We start from the raw sequence: 21,362 nt of genomic DNA, 5'->3' as shown, positions 1-21,362 counted from the left end.
GGCAAAAAATATTTAAAAAGTTTCTTTTTTTAGGGTGGAGGGGGTTAGTGACCACTGGGGGAATAAGGGGAGGTCATCCCCGATTCCCTCCGGTGGTCATCTGTTCAGTTTGGGCACCTTTTTGAGGCTTGGTCGTAAGAAAAAATGGACCAAGTAAAGTCTCCTAAGTGCTCGTCAGGGACACCCTTCTTTTTTCCATTATCGGTCAAGGATGCCCGTGTGTTAGGCATGCCCCAGTCCCGCCTTCACTATGCTTCTGACATGCCCCCATTAACTTTGGTCGTCCCCGCGACAGAAAGTAGTTGAAGACGCCCAAAATCGGCTTTTGATTATGCCGATTTGGACGACCCTGTGAGAAGGACGCCCATCTCCCAATTTGTGTCGAAAGATGGGCGCCTTTCTCTTTTGAAAATAAGCCTGTAAGTTATGCACATTGCTATGAAATAAGCTTTGATTTCTGTGCGGAAATCTTGGCGCGATATATAGAATCCTGGGGTTAGTACTGAAAAAAAAATCCTCAAATAAATCCTCAAAATGTCCCATCACAGGTTACCTTTCTCTTAATCTTTGGCAACAGACATAATGATGATGAGCAGGTATCTGGTATGTACACACTAAATTGCCAACAGACAATACTTAATCATCGTTTAAAAGCTGACCCCCATCTCTATACCCCTAAAGGGGCCCACACTCAAAAGACACTAGGCCCCACTGCAGGTGGAAAAAGGGGATTGTTAACAATGGGCAAATGCGTAGAAATGTGAAAGTCAGCCTCAGTTCCCATTATATATCAAATTCTGAAGGCTTACAACATAAAGGGCATATTGCACAAAAATCTGGTAAATCACAAAAATCAAGGGGTCCTTTTACTAAGGTGCACCGAAAAATGGACTGCGCTGTTATAGGCACACGTATTGGACATGCACAGGTTCATTTTTCAGCACGCCAGAAAAATAAAAATTGGCGCGTCCATTTTGGGCCTCAGACCTTAAAGCCACCCATTACGCAGTAACCGGGCGGTAATCATCAGTGCACGTACACTGCTGATTACTGCCCAGTTAGCGCCACATGGTAGAAAAGAAAAAATATTTTCTGCCATGCGTATTGGATGCGCATAAAAAATGGAATTACCGCCGGGGCACGTGTTAGCCGGGCGGTAGTTCCAAATTGATGAGCGTAGGCGCCTATGCGCCTTCGTAAAAGGGTCCCCAAATTTTTGTCAAAAGCAGTTCTCATATTTAGATTTTTCCTGTGAAAACCATTATTCACAGGTTATATTATTGTTAACTTTCTTAGATGTCATCAAAGCAATGTCAGAATAACAAAAATAATGTGAAGACTACTGTCTAAAGCTTAACATTTTTTTCTAAATATTAATGTCTGATTAATAATGCAGTAGTTGTGCTAATAAAAGAAGCTAAGATTTATTCTGTGCTCTAGAAATTAAATGTTGTATTATATTGCACTCTATAAAAATGTTTAAAAAATTTCATATTCATGCCGAGTTTATTGCACAGCACAAAAGTAGAATCTGACACAACTTGTTTGTGCAAGAACCTGTTAAGTCCACTCACCTTAAACAGCCAGCTGCAGATTCTTGCTGTCCCATTTCATTGTGGAGTCGATGCCGTTGACATCTAATTTGTTGCCATTCCTTGCAGATATAAATTCTTGGTGGCTGAATGGCTACGCTAGTGCGTGCATAGTTAATAAAGCATGGGCACAAACATGTATTACTACACAACACTATCACTACAAATTAAATTGACCCAAATTAGCTCTTTAAAATTAATTTTAGCGGTAGTTAGCACATACAAAAATATTGTGCATGCAAAGGGCCCTGTTTACTAATCCATGCTGTAGGCGGACTAGTTTGTAGCGCGTGCTAATGCTGGAGACACCTATAGCAATAAAAATGTTAGCACCTTAGTAAACAGGGCCCAAAGTGATTATTAATATATAACGAAATTAGCATTTTTTAATTTCTTTCCTGTAGGACTACTTCTTGTGGACTTAACAGGATTTTGCACAAGCCAAACACACAATAAAATTTTGCGATGGCTAAGAAAATCTCAATCTGGCCCCAAGCTTTTTTGAGCAATACCCTTCAAATGTAGTAGGGCGCACTGTTGCCACAAGCTTGCGATGAAGAAAGATTCTTGGCATTATTTAAAACTAGAAATCTGGAACATTCATTCAATGGAACTTTTAGCCTGTGAGGCTCTATAGTACCAACTGAAGTTTGGGATTCCTAGACTGCACAATTTCTTGTTCCTTATACCATCACCTATTTTAATTAATATCTACCTCAAACCTTTAGCTAGGCTGCCTTGGTTGATGAACACAAAATTCTAAATCTATGCTGATGATGTGCAGCTATCCACACCCATTGAGCCAGATCTACCATAGCTTTGAGTACATTGACTATCAGCAACTCAGGAATGGAGAGGGTTATAAATCTTAAGCCAAACTCAAGTAAAACCAACATTCTATGTGTTCCTAACACAAGTAGACAGGTACTTGACTTCAAAATACCACCTGGAAAATATGAACTACAAATCAGGAATCCTGGAATACTGCTCGTCTCATCATTTACTTTGACCCCACAAATTTAACCTACCTTTAAAAACTATTTCTATCATCAAAGGCAACTATATAATCTATCTCTATATATCAAAAAAATGAGTGACTACAGTGGACCATGCCATGATAACATCACAACCGGACAACTGTAATGCCCTGTACACTGGCCAAACCAAAAAGAGTTTGCGCCAGCTCCAACTAACTCAGAATGCTGTAGCAAGACTGATAGAGGATGGCAAGCAACATGACCACATCACATCTTTCCTGCAAAGAGTACACTGGCTACCAATATCTTACAGGGGCAAAGTTAAAACTCTATCTTTGATTTTCAACATCCTTAGACAATATAGGCTACAATATCTAAAGAACAAGTTAGCCCTCTACACAACTTTAAGGCTTCTAAGTTACTCTCATGGAGCATTACTATCTGTAGGCCTGTCAAAGAAATCACATGATGTGATACTTACCAACGAGTCCTCTCAAGAGTAACATTCCCCCCCCCCCCCCCCCCACACTCTAGATCCTTCTCCCAAAGGGGCTATGCCACACTCAAAACTAACTCGACTTCAGGAAGCAGATGAAAGCCTGGCTCTTCTTCTAAGACTTTAATACATGTGGCAACTGACTATTCACTTACTCTGCATCTGGATTATTTTGCCACATACTCTCTATCTAAGACCAGTTCTTCATACCTCATTCAAACATACATGCACTTTCTCTTCAATTCAACCACCCAACTATCTCAATGACTTTGTGCTACCCAATCTGTACGTCTATTTGTCTCAAATGCACTTGCCCCTTTGGCTGCCAAATTTCATTGTATCATACTTGAAGCTAAATCCCAATCTTTCGATCTCAATTAATTCATTACAAAATTATTGGAGAAAGACCTGTTGAGTCCTGAAAATATATGGTTACATAAATATATTCATTGAAAATTTATAACAATATTATTAGCCACTATGACTTTTGCAAGTACAGTAATTAGCTGTAAAGTATTGACAATGGTTAAACAAGTGGGAGTTTTTAGACTGATGATGGTAGACTCATTGTGAGGCTTTTAATATGCCCACTATTGGGATATGAAGTCACTGAGGTCTTTCCCCAATAATTTTGTAATGAATTAATTGAAGTGGGATGATTGGGATTTAGCTTCAAGGATTAGTGATTGAGCACGTCCTAGGTTTCATCAGTTGTAAGAGTCATTGTAACATACTGATATTACAGGGCCCTTTTACAAAGGGCTTGCTATGTGCCAGTCAGAACTACTTTAGGCGGTAGTTCCCACCCCCCACGTGCGCTATTTCCAGCACTATTTTTGTAGCACCGGGGCTTACCTGGCAGTAATTGGGATAGCACAGGAGCCCTTACCGTCACTTATGCACCAATCCTTGTGATTAGGTCAGGGCCATTTCCTTTAAAAAAAAATAAACCAGCCTTTTACCCGCTGCAGGCCCCCTTTTACCGTAGCTTGGTAAAAGGGGCTCTATGAGCATCATATCTATGTTATTTGATTTTTCTAATGCATACCTAATCAGGTGTGTCATTTGAACTGTGCAGATATGATGTTTATCATATCTATGTCATTTGAATGTTCTAATGTGTGCCTATTAAGGTGTTTCATTTGCATTCTGCTGACACTTTGAATATTGTACCTATGTTATATGAATGTACTTTCCATGCTGCCTATTATTAGGTTGACAAATGCGCAAACCAATAGGGAGATGATATCAAAAACCAGTTTATTCAGAATATTCATATCAAGGACCCGACACGGTCCGTGTTTCGGCACCAAAGCGCCTGCCTCAGGGGTCACAATCAACTTTCTCTGAGAAGAAGCTGATAGGCTTGAATAATTACTTTATGTATGCAAGTTAATCCACAGAGAGAACAAAATAACAGCCAACCGATCAGCAAACACCATGTGACAAGAAAGCCTATCAGCTTCTTCTCAGAGAAAGTTGATTGTGACCCCTGAGGCAGGGTGCATTGGCACCGAAACACGGACCGTGTCGGGTCCTTGATATGAATATTCTGAATAAACTGGTTTTTGATATCATCTCTCTATTGGTTTGCGCATTTGTCAGCCTCTACTTTTGCTGTTTTGCTTTGACTTTCCATGGAGGCTCCTCCTGTCTTCTTGGATTTGCCTATTATTAGGTATCATACGTACTCTGTTTTTAAAATTTTTATTAATATGATTGTTCTACTATACTGTTAATATTTCTGATATATCATGTTACTTCTATTTCTAGGATTCAGTATGCCATCTCCAAGTTTATTTCATTGATTATATTTATGCTTATGTTCGATCATTTCACTATTGTTATGCTGTTAAATTGTAAGCTTTATGCCAAGCTGTACCTGCTATATACTGCCTGGGTGAATCTCTTCATAAAGGCAGTTAAAAAAAACCTGGCAGCACTCGGAAAGGATGCTCCCTCACTTTCACCCCCATTCTTGAACTTAGACGGGGGACAACAGGGGCAGGGAAGGGAGAAATCAAGACTTGACTTAAACCATCACGGGACTGACTGTGGACTTTTTCAAAAACATTCTTTTGTTTTTGACTGTGAGCATCTTTATTGTGTGTGTGTGTACACCAGAACTTATATTTCACACTGCAGCTCAACACCAGCCAGTTGAAACATCTTTCTGATTGCTGACAATTTAATCTCTTGATTTAGAACAGCAAGAGGTCCTGTTTCAAGGCATAACAAAACATTCACTGCCATCACTGACGGATATGAGATGATTCTGATCACAGCACAATATTTCTCACAGACCTTTAGTTACCCGCTTCTAGGGTTTCAGCATATTTCACTTTTTGCACCAAAACAAAATGTGTTTCTTTCTGTGCTTGGGATAGTTTGTTAAGCAAGGTTTTAGAACATTAAGTGCCCGAGCAATATATATAGATAGGATATATTTTTTTAAAATTCTTTGAAGCATGTCAGAGTTTTCCTTTAGCCACTGATCTGCATTTCTTCCTTTATATACCAAACATGAGAAAAGAAAATTGATAATATGCACTAACTTGTGCCATTTAGGTCAACCATTAAGCCATCTTGTACATGTTCCTGAATGAGCTGCAGTGTCCTTTCAAATATTTCTCCTGCTCGTGCCTGTTCAACAGTGTAAGGATCTCTGGGATACCGAAATAAGGCCAACAAATCATTTGGAGAACGAGGTCGACTAAAAGGAAATTGAAAGAGACTGCGTATTCACATCAACATGTAAGACAGTGATAGAAAATATTAACTTTAAGAACACAAATGTATCAAATGATGAGAATACAATCTATATTCAAATAATAATTTAAACTAGGGGCACGCCAAAACTTTCATGTCTTCTCCTTTAGCTTAGCTCGTTATTCTTTCTATACTAGAAGTCAAGTAATAAGTAAAAGGAAAATAAAAAGTTAATATAATGATAGCATCAGAAGGCTTATTGAATGAATTCATATGTAGTTATGTTGTGAGAAGCCAACAGACCTGATGATGGAATGCCAGGGCTGGCTTATGTTCCTGGAACATGTAGTTTTTGCCAGCTACAGTAACTTCTCAATGCCTTATTAGGTGAATATTTTTCAAATGAATCACACTGTGGGCCAGCTACCACTCGGAGAAAACTCATCTTTCCTGCTTTTTCAATTATGACATGCTGGCCAGATGTTAAACTTTATTCATTCAAAACAATGACAGTCTCTGTCACTCTGCCTTTAAGTGCTTTAGATTATTGGAATTAATTAAACGTGTTTATTACTTACTGAATCTGCTTTTGCAGAAAAGGGAAAAGAATAGTTGGGACTGAAAAGAGTCTGAAATGTATACCTGTCAAACAAATGTTTGCGTGTTGAATTAATGGCTCTGTCCACAGTTGCAATTGCTTCTATAATTGACGTAGCTACAAATGGATCTCCATTTCGACTAACTTCGGGAACTAGAATACAAAAGTTGCACAGTACAGCAAAAAGTATTTCAACAATTTTCAGTTATATAAAAGCAATGTCTAGATACTGCATCATTTGTAATTTTCTTTAGACAGATAAACTAATGGGGCAATTTTATAACTGGGCTCTTCCATTTTTGCAGCCCAAGGACATGCAGTAGAAGCTTATTCTATAACAGAACCTAGGCACCCAGGTTCTGTTACATAATAGTAGTGTAAGTAGTGTAACCCGGTATTGGCATGCCTAACATTTAGGTGTCAGCACTTATACCAGCCACAGAGTTGGCATAAGCACAGGTTCCTAAACGCAGCGGGGACAAACATAACCTACAGTGTTCTGTAAGTTACATGTGTAAAGTAGGAGCCCCGCCTATGTTACTACTACTACTAATCATTTCTACAGTGCTACTAGATGTATGCAGCGCTGTACACATTATGGGCTAGATTCTATATATGACGCCTGAAAAATCGCCGCTGAATAAATTTCCACCTAAGCATATTTTATAAGCGGCACCAAGATTTAGGCGTGGAATATAGAATACACTTAGTTGATAATTCCAGCGCCCAGAACTATGTGCATTCATTTACACCAAGGGAAATGTGGCATAAATATGGGCGTGTAGATTTAGGTGCAGAAGAGCATATTCTATAACAGTATGAGTAAATTTTGGAACACCCACGAAATGCCCATTTCCCAGCCCATAACCACGCCCCTTTTGGCTCCACACATTAGAATTTAGGCACTCAATGTGTTACAGAATACGCTTAGAGAGTTATGTGCACAATTATTGCCAATTAGTGTTCATTATTGCTTGTTAACTGCTGTTAAAAACACTCACTGGTTCATTAAGCCAGCTATGTTACGTGCGTTGTTATAAATGCACTTGGATTTCAGTGTGGAATGTTAGGCACAATATACAGAATCTGGCGGTATATGCAGGCATTTTCTATGCCCCTAGTGAGCGCAGAATCTAAGTTTCTTATAGAGTAGCACTGGGGCAGCACACGGGCATATATGTACCTACGTGAATATATGCTAATATTCTAAATGTTTCCGTGAGAAGTGGGGGGGGGGGGGGGGGGCTTTTACAAAGGACAGTAAGCCTACTGCAGGGCCTACCACGCACCAATCTGGAGCTACGGCCAGCCTGTGGGTGCCACCAGTAGTTCCACTCACAGCGCGCAGCATTTACGGCACTAGTGGAAATACTCAAAAAAATATTTCAGCAGGCGCTAACCCAGTGGTAATCGGGAAGCGCTGTGCAGTGGCCGGTTACCACCGGGTTAGTGAGGGAGCCCTTACTGCCACCTCAATGGGTGGGGTGGTAAGTGCTCCCCTCTGCATGGCCACACGTAGGTGAAATCTTACCACATGGCCATTTCTTTTCGGACTTTTTATCCACTGAAGTAAAGAAAGACTCAGTGCGTGGCAAAAAATGGCTCCCGCTGCTAGCACAGGGCCCTTTTTACAGCAGCTTGGTAAAAGGATCCCTGGGTGCATAAATGTTAGTGCCTAGTTTATATAATTAGCCTTCAAATTACTACAGATATTGCTATTTCAGTAATTTGTGTGCACACAGTAACTCCGAAAAACACAAATCAGAAAACGTGAAATGTTATACATGCAAGAAGCCAATATTCAATGGGATGGACAAAGCATAAAGTTATGTGGATATTTAATCTGTTTCGTTTATGTAAATTTTCAGCCATGCTATGCATTCAAGCCTGAACACTGAAAATCCTAGCATAACTTTAAACCAACAACTAAAATGCGCTTATGCAGTCAGCAGTAGATAAGATGACCATGTAAGTGAGAAGGCAGTGGGAAGTTAACCCTCTAGCATTTGGATTATGGCAATGTGGTTCCCTGAAGAAGTGGAGCGAAACGGGACTGTTGGGACTGCATGACAGTTTTTCTGAAAATAAGGAAGTACCACCCTTCATTTGAACTGGACAGCAGGCTAAGATAAGTGATTTGAATTCTTGCTGTCAGTTTGGGCATTTAAAAGTGAAGAATTTAATTACATATATTTTTTCTATACACATTTTTGCATATTAAAAAAAAAAGTATCTGAGGGTTTTTTTTATGTCTATGATTACTTTTTGCCCTGTGTGCACCTGAAAAGTGAGAGTGTTGCCACAGGAGCGTATGTGACATTTTCCCCATTTTTTGAGAAGTCAAATGTTTTGGTCTTCACTGGCGGATATTGGATGTGAGTACTCCAATTTTGCTTTTGTTTTGTACAAACCCTGGACACAGGTCTTTGACAGAAACGCCATTGACTTGATAGTGTGGGCGTCGGGTGATGCATCTTCCAAATTGCTAGCATGAAGTGTGTCGGGCACTGCTTAAATAAGTGTTGCTTCTTTTGTCATTATGCCCGGAATTTATGTAGCACGCCTAGAGAGCCACACCAATTCTATAATAATGCGCGCAACTTAACAAGCTAATGAGCGCTAACAGCATTTAACAAGCAATAACGAATACTAATTGGCACTGATTAGAATTTACATGCACAACTTGCTAAGCATATTCTGTAATGATGTGTGCCAAACTTCTAATGCGTGCAGGCACAAAGGGGCGTGGTTATGGGCAAGGAAATGGGCATTTCAAAATGTATGCACCTAGTTATAGAATACGGCCCAGTGCACCAAAATCTACGCGCTGGAAGTTAAGCCACATTTTTGCTGGTTTAAATGGATGCGCGTAGATTTAGGCACTTAAATATCAACTAAGCGTATTCTATAATCGTCGCATAAATCTAGGCACCGACCATAGAAAACGCTTAGTCGGCACTGATTTCTGCGCCAATTTGTTAGGCGCCTTATATAGAAGCTCCTCCTGCAAAAGGCAGCGAGTTGTTTTTCTTTTCTTTTGGAGCACTGACAAGGAAGGGGGAAAAGCCTTTGGGAGGTTAGCAATGCAACTATAATTCATTGTTATAGATGGAGACCTTTCCACCCTGTTCATTTATTTCCATTTTCCTCAGTGGCGTGAGGGAGGGAGGAAACAGGTCAGCAAGAGGAAGGTTTTGCCAGCACAGGTGAGAGAAGTTGGAGACATTTTTTCTTGCTGTTAACATGAAAGCTGTCTGCCAGAGAGAGAAAAGGCGAGTGGAGGAGCCTCCCATACCCTAAGAATTCCTATGCTTGAAAAGATAAGATGATTAGGACTAAATTTTGATAACAGCTCAGAAGTTGAAAAGTATTGTTGCTTCTTTTTAAAAAATCTGAATTGTCAGAGAGAGGTTGGGTCTGAAACTAAGGCTGGTAGGGCTCTGAAAGTGAGAAGGCCACCTCCCTCTTATTTAGTTAGTGATTTATTTACAGGAGTGAGTAGAAGAAGCATTTTGCAGCTGCATTTAGAAAACAAGTTCATGTGAGAACTGAAGGCCAGTACTTTTCCTTGATGACTGCAAATTGTTGAAACTTTGATGTATAAAGAAAAAGGGAGGGGCTGAGAGTAAAAAGGTATTCTTCAGCAATGGTAAATTAGATCTTCTTTTGACTGCATGTTTTTTTTTGTTATTACCTAGAAAATAAACTCTAATGCAAGCACACCTTAAAGTGGAAAATTTGGATCCTTTTGCTGAGATAGACCACGGGGCTTGGAATAAACTAGCCCTGTGACAACATACCGTCATATACATGTGAAAACGCTTTTATAAAATTACCCTCACTGAAAATATTTGGTCCATACCAAAGACAGTTAGCACCATGCTAACCGAAGAGTATCCTATCGTATTCCGGGCAACACACTCGTAACGGCCTTGATCTGCAGGTCCAACATCACGAATTGCCAAAAATCCATCAGAACTGATGTGAAACTTTCCACTTTCTGTTACTTGAATCCCATCCTGAAACAAATGCAGAAAATGAAGACATCTATTTTATTTCCTTCAGCAACTAGATGACAGTAACAAATGCCATACAATATTATTTCTTTGTCTTCATTTTTTACCACTTTTAATAGATTTTATTCCTGGCAAACACTACAAGAAAATTATATATTATGGAGATAATTTACAAGCAGATAATGATCTCAGTGTCAGTGATCAGAAAAGACAATCCTCTAGAAGCAGTTACCCACTATTTAAAACATTTTAATTGGCACACATTTTTGCTCATGCTGCAATACTATTGAATACCTTCAAAAATTCTTTGATTGCTCATCACGGCATGACAATATATTTTCTATTTTTCCCCACTTACAGTGTTTTTCAATGGCATAGCCTAAAAACTGCATGCCAACATAGCCAACCTAATATATGAAAACTGTGAAAATACTACCCCTCCCTTCCAACCTTACCTAATCTTTGGGTCTTAAGAGGCTGCAGCAACTCTAGTCACCCTTGAAAATACAAGGGTGGATTAATTTGGGGAGTATGAGGACTTAGGTGGCTGATGTCAAGTATGGGGTTGGAGGTTGTATGATTTTAGTATTACTGTTTTTTTTTTGTGGGTTTTTTTTTTTTTTTTTTGAGGAGGCGTTTTAAAAAAATTAAATAGGGGAATTCCACTGAAATATTTTGCTTATTTCCAAAAGAAAGCACATTCATAAGTTTCTGTAACATTCAATTAATAAATCTTGCCTTTAAATAGGGGAATGCCATTGAAATATTTTGCTTATTTTCAAAAGAAAGCACATTCATAAGTTTCTGTAACATTCAGTTAATAAATCTTGCCTTTACTAGAGTAAATTAGACTCCAAATTTACCTAAAAAATCACCTCCACATTGCTTGTCACCTTTTTGAAAACACATATATGCATATTTCCCTTGCATAATCACATGTGGCACACCCCAAGATTCATGCTCATCACCAATGCTATTTGATTTATCTGCAGACTCTGATGAGTTTATTTACTAGTAAAAAAGGCCCATTTCGGTATGAAATGAAACGGGCGCTAGCAAGGTTATCCCTCTCTCCCTCCCTCTGTCCCCTACAAGTCCCATGGCCCCCCTTTCTTCCCTTCCAATTTCCAGGCCCTCCCTCCCTCTCTCTTTCTCCTTCCCTCTGTCCCTCCCCCGAGTTCCAGTCCCCCCTCCTCTCTGTCTCACAGACACGTCCTTGCGATGTCATTTATTTATTTGTTACATTTGTATCCCCAGTGTGGCTTACATAGTTCCGGAGAGGCACTTGCGCACTCCGGTGTAGACAAATACAAAGTGATGTTGTGGTTAAATAGTTAGATAAAGCTAATGTGGTGCAACCATATTGGGGGATTGTGCAACAGAAGATATGTGTCCTGGTTGAACCGTGCATTAGTTAAGTTGTGTTGCAGAGATCGGGCATTTATGTTGGATCGGTGGGGTATGCCTTTTTAAACAGGTGAGTTTTAAGGCCTTTCCGAGTTAGGTGGCCATTCATGTTTTTCAAGGTTTTTGTTAAAGCGTGCCACAGTTTTCTGCTAACGTAGGAAAGCAGGACGCATAGGGTGATTTGTATTTGAGCCCTTTACATCTTGGGAAGTGCATTTTGGTATGTTCTTGCTGATTTTGATGTGTTTCTTGTTGGTAGGTCGATCAAGTTAGACATGTATTCCGGAGCTAGACTATGGATTATTTTATGAACCAGTGAGCAGATTTTGAAAGTAATTCGTTCTTTGATTGGTAGCCAGTGTAGTTTTTAGCAAAGGAATTTCGCACTAACAAATTGGGTTTTTCCAAAGATAAGCCTAGCTGCCGTGTTCTGAGCAGTCTGCAGTTTCTTTAAGATTTGTTCTTTGCATCCTGCATATATTCCGTTGCAGTAGTCCACGTGGCTTAGTACCATTGATTGTATCATGTTGCAAAATATTCCCCTCGGGGAGAATTGTTTCACACGTTTGAGTTTCCACATTGTGTAAAACATTTTTTTTGTTGTGGTTGTGGCTTGGCTCTCTAGTGTTAAGTTGCGGTCAATGGTAATGCCGAGGATTTTCAGGCTGTCTGAGATGGGGAGGGAGTAGTCTGGGGTATTAATGGTTGTGGGGTGGGCAATGCTGCGTTGGGATGAGAGGATGAGAGAATGAGACAGTGTGTTTTTTCTTTATTGAGTTTTAGTTTGAATGCCATTGCCCAGGAGTCCATGATGTTCAAGCTGATCTTGATCTTGTCGATTATTTCTGACTGTTTAAATTTGAAATGTATGTATATTGTGACATCGTCTGCATATAGAAAAGGATTACGGCCTTGGTTGGATAAGGACTTGGCTAGTGGGGTCATCATTAGGTTGAAGAGGATGGGTGATAGGGGTGATCCTTGTGGTACTCCACAATCTTATTTCCACGGTGATGAGATGTTTGAAATTGACTTTACTTGATATGTTCTTGTGATTAAGAAACTCTTGATCCAATTAAGTATGTTTCCTCCAATCCCGAACTTATCTAGTAATCTGATAAGTATATTATGGTCTACCATATCGAATGCACTAGACATGTCGAATTGCAGGAGGAGGATGTTTTTGCCTATTGCTATTTCCTGCTTGAATTTGGGTAGGAGAGTGACTAGTACTGTTTCTGTACTGTGGAGGGATCGAAAACCTGACTGCAATTCGTGGAGTATGGAGAATTTGTTTATATATTCTGTAAGTTGTTTGGCTACCATGCTTGACTCAGAGCTATGGAATCAGGTACTTTCTTTACGCAGCTGGCATCCAGCTCTATGTGCCTTAATGTGTTGGATGAAACACAGCTTTATAGAATCTTTCATCATACTTTATAGCCATTAGAAGCTGTGTGCTGAAAAATTGGCTTTAGTTGAAATCAGGAAAAACAGATATGGTTCACATCTGCAAACTAGGGATGAATATCCGAGGGGCCCTTTTACTAAGCAGAGGTAAAAAGTGGCCTCAGGTAGTGTAGGCGCATATTTTGGGTGCACAACAGGCCACTTTTTACCGCGTCTGCAAAAAAAGGTTTTTTTTGTTTTTTTTAAGGGACAGGCTCCTAGCAACCTTCGCTTTTGAGACTGATAGAAATAATATTTTGAGACTTTACTTCAGTTTTATGGATCAAAGATACAGGTTTTCCCAGATATTAGCAAATCTACACAGAAAAAAAGGCGAGAGTTTTTGGGGCTTAGGCCTCGAATCCTCTCATTGGGAGGAACATTTAAATTAAAATTTGCATGTAGATGTCTTGTTTCATTTGATAATACTCATTATGTATTCTTTGACCCAGATAAACTGAAATGTCTTGTAATAAGTACGGAAAGCAGGGACGGTCAAGCCTCAGTGGCACCAGTAGGGAGCTAAAACCGCTGGTAAAGCCTGAAACCCCGTCCTCCTTTGTTGTTATAAAAGTATTTTCTTTAACTTTTTTTCTTTAACAAGTTACCTTGTATCTTGATCGTCAATTGTGGACTAAGTAACCTAGATATATTTTGAAAATCCATGAGTATGTAATGGATAAATAACATTTGCCTTGGAGGTAATTTCTGATTTCCTACATTTATTTTATGTAAATGTAATATTATTTGAAACTTATAAATAAATTAATAAAAAGGGGACAGGAACAGGGCATGCAGTAAAACTGAAACCAGCACACACCTAAAACTGGCCTGAGCCCTTAACGCTACCCACTGATCTAGCGGTAAGGGCTCACGTGCTACACGCGCAGTGACTGGTCGGCACACGCCAATTGCCGTTTACCACTGGAAACGCAGCGTGTGGGAGGAAATAAATAAATAATCCAGGCGTTACAGGCACAGCAAATCTGAAATTAATGCCAAGGGGGGCACGGTAGCCTGGTGGTAGTCTCATTTTGGCATGCGCCGCACGTGCGTAGAGCCTAATGTGCCTTTGTAAAAGGGCCCCCAAGCATTTAGACTCTATTGTTTACAAGAGCATTTCCTGATTATTGATAGATAAAAGAACGGCTTTAAGCTACATGGAGCCTTAACGTTGGTGTTTATCCTTATGTAGATTGGGGTTAGTGCTTGGGGAGTTGTCTGGCAGGGTACTCTTGCTCTGAATAGTCACTTAGTTGAAGTGATTATTTGAGGATGTGTGTCTAATGTGGAGGGTTCAGAAATACGCAATGAGTTGGAAGGGTATAAATGAATCGAAAATACTGTTATGGTAAAGGTGTTTGTCACTTTTAGAAATCTGGGAAAGTTTAGGCACATCCCATTGAGGTGCAAATTACTTTTAAAATGGGTAAGGTGTAGGTAAGTGGTTTGTATAAGGATATATAAATAACCTGCTCCATAAATGGGGTCTCAGTGGCACATTAGTACTGCTCTGTGATGGGTGATATTTGTGGATTTTTTTTTTACATCAGCTATGCCAACTGAATTTATATATCACATTATTTTGATAGCACATCATTTGTATGTTAGTTTTATTTATAACTTGTCTAGAATGCAGCAGGGGCGTATCGGGACTTCGCCGGTAGGTGGGTCCAGAGCTGAGGTGAGGGGGCACATTTTAGCCAGAACCACCTCCAAGGCTCCAAAAACTGTCGCCCGCCCACCCGACGACCCTCTTGAACCCCTGCTGTTGCTTACCTGTGCTGGCGGGGGATCCCAACCCCCGCCAGCCGAAGCCATCGTCCTTCGTTCATTTGTTTTCTTCTTTCTGAGTCTGACTTTGACGTCTTGCGCACATCCTGCACGTTGTGTACGTGTAGGACGTCAGAGACGAGTCAGACTCAGAAAGAAGAAAACAAACGAACGAAGGACGACGGCTTCGGCTGGCGGGGGTTGGGGTCCCCCGCCAGCAAAGGTAGGCGGCGGGGGGGGGGGGGGGTTGCGAGGTGCGGCGGGGGGGGGGGGGTTTCGAGGGGCGGCAGGAGGGGGGATTGCGAGGGCCATCGGTAGGGGGTCCAGGGCCAAATCTACGGGGGCCCTGGTCCCCGTGGCCCCATTACAGATACACCCCTGGAACGCAGTGAGTGCAGAGTAAAACAAGAATGAATAAAATAAATATCTGTATAGAACTGTAAACAGCTGTTTGTTAGCATATATTGAGGTGTATTTTCAAAGCACGCAGGCTTACAAAGTTATATAGTATTAAAAATATTTATCCTGTCACATTGATTTTTGTAAAAACATCATTTTGTTAAGTATTTATAATATGACTCCAACCATTATGAAGCAGGTTAGTATAAGAAAGGCACATACTCTTGATCTTATATATTTAAAAAATCAACATTTTAAAACTCTCTCAGGGGTTCACTGAAAGCTGGAAAGAATTTAGAATGTTGACAAAAAAATGAATGAATTAAAGTTTGGCACACGATGGATGTGGAAAGATTTTTCACCAGACAGAGGGTCAATGCATGTTCTCAATCAGGCCTCAAGCCCCTTTAGGAGATATATTCTAGATTGCTTTGAGACTTGTAGATTTCGATGAGGGAAAGACTGTTATGTGGAAATAGGTGAGTGAGCGAGCAGCTTATACATACATTGAGCCATATTGAGCCTGCAAATAGGTGGGAAAATGTGGGATACAAATGCAATAAATAAATAAATAAATATACAGTTCATTCCAAGTGACTTGTGAGTGATATGAGTATACACACAAATCTTTTGTATGTTGTGGTTGTACCAATGTTAAAATTAGTTTTAACTAGAGCAGTGATTTTGAAAACAAAGTTGTTAAAGCAAATATGGAGGTTTACTGGGCTTTCTTGTTAAGTAGGTGAACCTTCGAACTAATAACAACTTGATTTATTACTGGTGAGGTTATTGAAAACATCAGTGCAATTCATAGAACTATCACAAAACAGATTACCTTATTCCATGTTATTACTGGCTCCGGCTCTCCCTGAGCACTGCAAGGAATCTGGATATCCCTGCCAATTTCTACTGTCATGTCGTTTGGAAAAGTGGCAAACACAGGGGTAACTAAAACAAAAGTTACAATAGTTAAAACAGTTAAAATACAATTTGGCTTCCAAAAGGTACTGCAATATAAATGCACAAGCATGCGTATCAGACCGGGTGGATGGTAATAACAGGATGCCTTGGTCAAAGGGTCAGGTGCATGCCTGTTTTCTAAAGTCACATAAGCATAAAGAAATGCAGAATATCACCCTTTCAGTAAAGTGTGGTGGTGGCAGCATTATATAGGCAATATGAATCTTTATAAAATATCACTTTGTAGTCCTCAAACAATGTTAAAACTGGTAGGTAGGGGTACAAACTGTGGCACTCTCAAACCCTGTGCCAACCCATTTTAAACAACATTATATAAATTATAATGACCTCAGTGGAAACTCAATCCGCGGTTCATCTGCCTCCTCATAGGTCAATTAATTTTATTTTATCCACACATATTATTTTTTTCATTTATATTTATGTTTCTCTATATATTTTTTTCTATTTATTAAAAACACACCATGCACGTCTCTCAGTTTTTATGGAATGACTCACTGTCAAAACTTTATAAAATATCAGCATAAAAGCAGCTGAAATTGTGGCTAAAATGCTGCTCCATATATTCACCTGGGAGGCTGAAGTATGGCACAGACATGTATTTGTAACTTATGCACATATTTCACAATTTTGCCTGCAATTCGCCCTAACTCTGGATGGACTGTTCAGGTCTTTATCTGCCGTCATTTACTATGTTACTATGTTACCCGAACATGCCCACACCTAGGTCATCTACAAGTATATGCCTACTTCTCACAGCACACTCATAAGTGTAGAAGTAATTTTATGATGCCTTTATATGCTAAGTCATATATGTGCAAAAAAACAAAACAAAACTTATTCCAGTGGTTCCCAAACCTGATCCTGGAGTCACCCCAGCCAGTCAGTTTTTGGGATATCCACAATGACTATTCATGAGATAGATTTGCATGCAAATTTCTCTCATGAATATTCATTGCGGATATCCCAAAACCCTGACTGACTGGGGCTACTACTACTATTTAGCATTTCTATAGCGCTACAAAGCGTACGCAGCGCTGCACAAACATAGAAGAAAGACAGTCCCTGCTCAAAGAGCTTACAATCTAGTAGACAAAAAAATAAACCAAACAAATCATTTAATGTGTAGAGGAAAGAGGAGAGGAGGGTAGGTGGAGGCGAGTGGATACAAGTGGTTACGAGTTAAAAGCAATGTTAAAGAGGTGGGCTTTCAATCTAGATTTAAAGATGGTCAAGGACGGGGCAAGACGTAGGGGCTCAGGAAGTCTATTCCAGGCATAGGGCGCCTCCAGGACCAGGTTTGGAAACCACTACTTTATACAGTTACTCTAAAATGAACAAGCTGAATATGACAGTCATGATGTGTAAGTCTTACAAAAATACGGAGCTATTACACAAAATCCTTCACACTAATCTGCAAATTTACTTTGAGGATATTTGTAATCAAAAAACACACACTGGAATTTTTAAAAAATTATTTTCTGCAAATACCTATTGAGAAAAATGTGCAGTTTAGCTGGATGCGAGAAGTAACATTTTGCAAGTAAATCACTATGTGCAAAATGTTATTAAAATTCAATGTTAAGAAGTGGTTACAATGCAAGCAACTTATTTTAGAAACTTGAAAATCAGAATACAACAAAATGCTTTGCAAGACAGTTTCCTCAAAAACGTTATTGTCTTGTGAAACAGTAATACCTTTATTCATTTTTTCCATTCTGTCTAATGGAATTCAGAGTGAACTGATGTTTGTTTCACAGATGTACAAAACAAACTACTGGGTCTATATTCAGTTGCTGATGCTCAGTGTTTTGTTTTGTTTATTTATTTATTTAATTTCAGTGCTTGATATACCGCAAGTGATCCCTGAGGTGACTATTCAATTTACAATTTCTATTACAGGTACTTTGCACTTTCCCTAATGGGCTCACAATCTAAGTTACATATTGTACCTGGGGCAGTGGAGAGCTAAGTGACTTGCCCACAGCCACAAGAAGCTGCAGAAGGAATTGAACCTGGTTCCCCAGGATCTCAACTCACTGCTGACCGTCAGACAGCAGTCGGAATCAAACACAGTTCCCCAGATCCGCAACCCGCTGCACTAACCATTAAGCTCACGCCTGACCACCACCGACTTTATCCCTGGAAATTCAATGCCGGGCCATGTCTGGGCTCCGGCAGTGAATCTCCAATTTTAAAGAGCTCGCAAATCCATAGTTGGTTAAGTGTGACATTCAGCACTTAACCGGCTATGGTGAACCGCATAGTTAGGACTAATTTTATGCAGTTCTATTTATGTAGTTACCTCAACCAGTTAAGGGGTCCTTTTACAAAGTTGTGGTAAAAATTGGCCTGCGGTAGTGTAGGTGCATGTATTGGGCGCACATCAGGCCAGTTTTCACCACGTCTGCATAAAAGGGCTTTTTTTTAATGGGATGGGAAAAGGGTCTGCAGTAAAACACGCACCCAAAACTGGCCTGAGCCTAATGCACACTGATCTAGAAGTAACGGCTCGCATGCTACACGCGCAGTGACTGGTCACTACAGGGTATGATACATACCTGTAGCAGTTGTTCTCCGAGGACAGCAGGCTGATTGTTCTCACGACTGGGTTGACGTCCGCGGCAGCCCCCACCAACCGGAAGAAGCTTCGCGGGACGGTCGGCACGCAGGCCACGCCCACCGCGCATGCGCGGCCGCCTTCCCGCCCGTGCGCGACCGCTCCCGCCAGTTGAATGACAAGCAATAAAATATGAAACACACAACTCCAAAGGGGAGGAGGGAGGGTAGGTGAGAACAATCAGCCTGCTGTCCTCGGAGAACAACTGCTACAGGTATGTATCATACCCTTTCTCCGAGGACAAGCAGGCTGCTTGTTCTCACGACTGGGGTATCCCTAGCTCTCAGGCTCACTCAAAACAAGAACCCAGGTCAATGGAACCTCGCAACGGCGAGGATATAACAGAAATTGACCTACGAAGAACAACTAACTGAGAGTGCAGCCTGACCAGAATAAATTCGGGTCCTGGAGGGTGGAGTTGGATTTACACCCCAAACAGATTCTGCAGCACCGACTGCCCGAACCGACTGTCGCGTCGGGTATCCTGCTGGAGGCAGTAATGAGATGTGAATGTGTGGACAGATGACCACGTCGCAGCCTTGCAGATCTCTTCAATAGTGGCTGACTTCAAGTGGGCCACCGACGCTGCCATGGCTCTAACACTATGAGCCGTGACATGACCCTCAAGAGCCAGCCCAGCCTGGGCGTAAGTGAAGGAAATGCAATCTGCTAGCCAATTGGAGATGGTGCGTTTCCCGACAGCGACCCCTAGCCTGTTAGGGTCGAAAGAAACAAACAATTGGGCGGACTGTCTGTGGGTCTGTGTCCGCTCCAAGTAGAAGGCCAATGCTCTCTCGCAGTCCAATGTGTGCAACTGACGTTCAGCAGGGCGGGTATGCGGCCTGGGGAAGAATGTTGGCAAGACAATTGACTGGTTAAGATGGAACTCCGACACCACCTTCGGCAGGAACTTTGGGTGTGTGCGGAGCACTACTCTGTTATGATGAAATTTGGTATACGGAGCATGAGCTACCAGGGCTTGAAGCTCACTGACCCTACGAGCTGAAGTAACTGCCACCAAGAAAATGACCTTCCAGGTCAAGTACTTCAGATGGCAGGTATGCAGTGGCTCAAAAGGAGGTTTCATCAGCTGGGTGAGGACGACGTTGAGATCCCATGACACAGTAGGAGGCTTGATAGGGGGCTTTGACAAAAGCAAGCCTCTCATGAATCGAACGACTAAAGGCTCTCCAGAGATGGCTTTACCTTCCACACGATAATGGTAAGCACTAATCGCACTAAGGTGATTCCTTACTGAGTTGGTCTTGAGGCCAGACTCTGATAAGTGCAGAAGGTATTCAAGCAGGTTCTGTGCAGGGCAAGAACGAGGTTCTAGGGCCTTGCTCTCACACCAAACGACAAACCTCCTCCACTTGAAAAAGTAACTCTTTTTAGTGGAATCCTTCCTAGAGGCAAGCAAGACCCGGGAGACACCCTCAGACAGACCCAACGCAGCGAAGTCTACGCCCTCAACATCCAGGCCGTGAGAGCCAGGGATTGAAGGTTGGGATGCAGCAACGCTCCGTCGTTCTGCGAAATGAGAGTCGGAAAACACTCCAATCTCCACGGTTCTTCTGAGGACAACTCCAGAAGAAGAGGGAACCAGATCTGACGGGGCCAAAAGGGCGCTATCAGAATCATGGTGCCGCGGTCTTGCTTGAGCTTCAGTAAGGTCTTCCCCACCAAAGGTATGGGAGGATAAGCATACAGGAGGCCGGTCCCCCAATGAAGGAGAAAGGCATCTGACGCTAGCCTGCCGTGTGTCTGAAGTCTGGAACAGAACAGAGGCAGCTTGTGGTTGGTCTGAGAGGCGAAAAGATCCACCGAGGGGGTGCCCCACTCTCGGAAGATCTTGCGTACCACTCTGGAATGGAGCGACCACTCGTGCGGTTGCATGACTCTGCTCAGTCTGTCGGCCAGACTGTTGTTTACGCCTGCCAGGTACGTGGCTTGGAGAAGCATGCCGAACCGACACGCCCAACGCCACATACCGACGGCTTCCTGACACAGGGGGCGAGATCCGGTGCCCCCCTGCTTGTTGACGTAATACATTGCAACCTGATTGTCTGTCCGAATTTGGATAATTTGGCAGGACAGCCGATCTCTGAAAGCCTTCAGTGCGTTCCAGATCGCTCGGAGCTCCAGGAGGTTGATCTGCAGATCCTTTTCCTGGAGGGACCACAGACCCTGGGTGTGAAGCCCATCGACATGGGCTCCCCACCCCAGGCGAGATGCATCCGTCGTCAGCACTTTCGTGGGCTGCGGAATTTGGAATGGACGTCCCAGGGTCAAATTGGTCCGTATGGTCCACCAGAGCAGTGAAGTGCGGCAACTGGTGGAGAGGCGGA

At 41.5% G+C, this 21,362-nt stretch overlaps 1 protein-coding gene across 2 annotated transcripts in view; it reads right to left on the bottom strand.

The window, feature by feature from the left end:
* Positions 1–21,362, bottom strand: part of PXDN (peroxidasin) — a 276,386-nt gene that overhangs the window by 76,013 nt on the left and 179,011 nt on the right. For both annotated transcript variants that reach the window (XM_030198925.1, XM_030198924.1), the window contains 4 exons: positions 16,252–16,364; positions 10,235–10,391; positions 6,417–6,525; positions 5,621–5,778 (listed from right to left, as the gene is read on the bottom strand). In XM_030198925.1, the coding sequence (XP_030054785.1) occupies positions 5,621–5,778; positions 6,417–6,525; positions 10,235–10,391; positions 16,252–16,364 (537 nt within the window). The remainder of the gene's footprint in view (positions 1–5,620; positions 5,779–6,416; positions 6,526–10,234; positions 10,392–16,251; positions 16,365–21,362) is intronic.

Source organism: Microcaecilia unicolor, chromosome 3 (assembly GCF_901765095.1).
Source record: "Microcaecilia unicolor chromosome 3, aMicUni1.1, whole genome shotgun sequence".
Taxonomy (NCBI): Eukaryota; Metazoa; Chordata; class Amphibia; order Gymnophiona; family Siphonopidae; genus Microcaecilia; species Microcaecilia unicolor.
The sequence above is the reverse complement of the archived record's forward strand: the minus strand, read 5'-3'. Positions and strand labels throughout refer to the sequence as shown.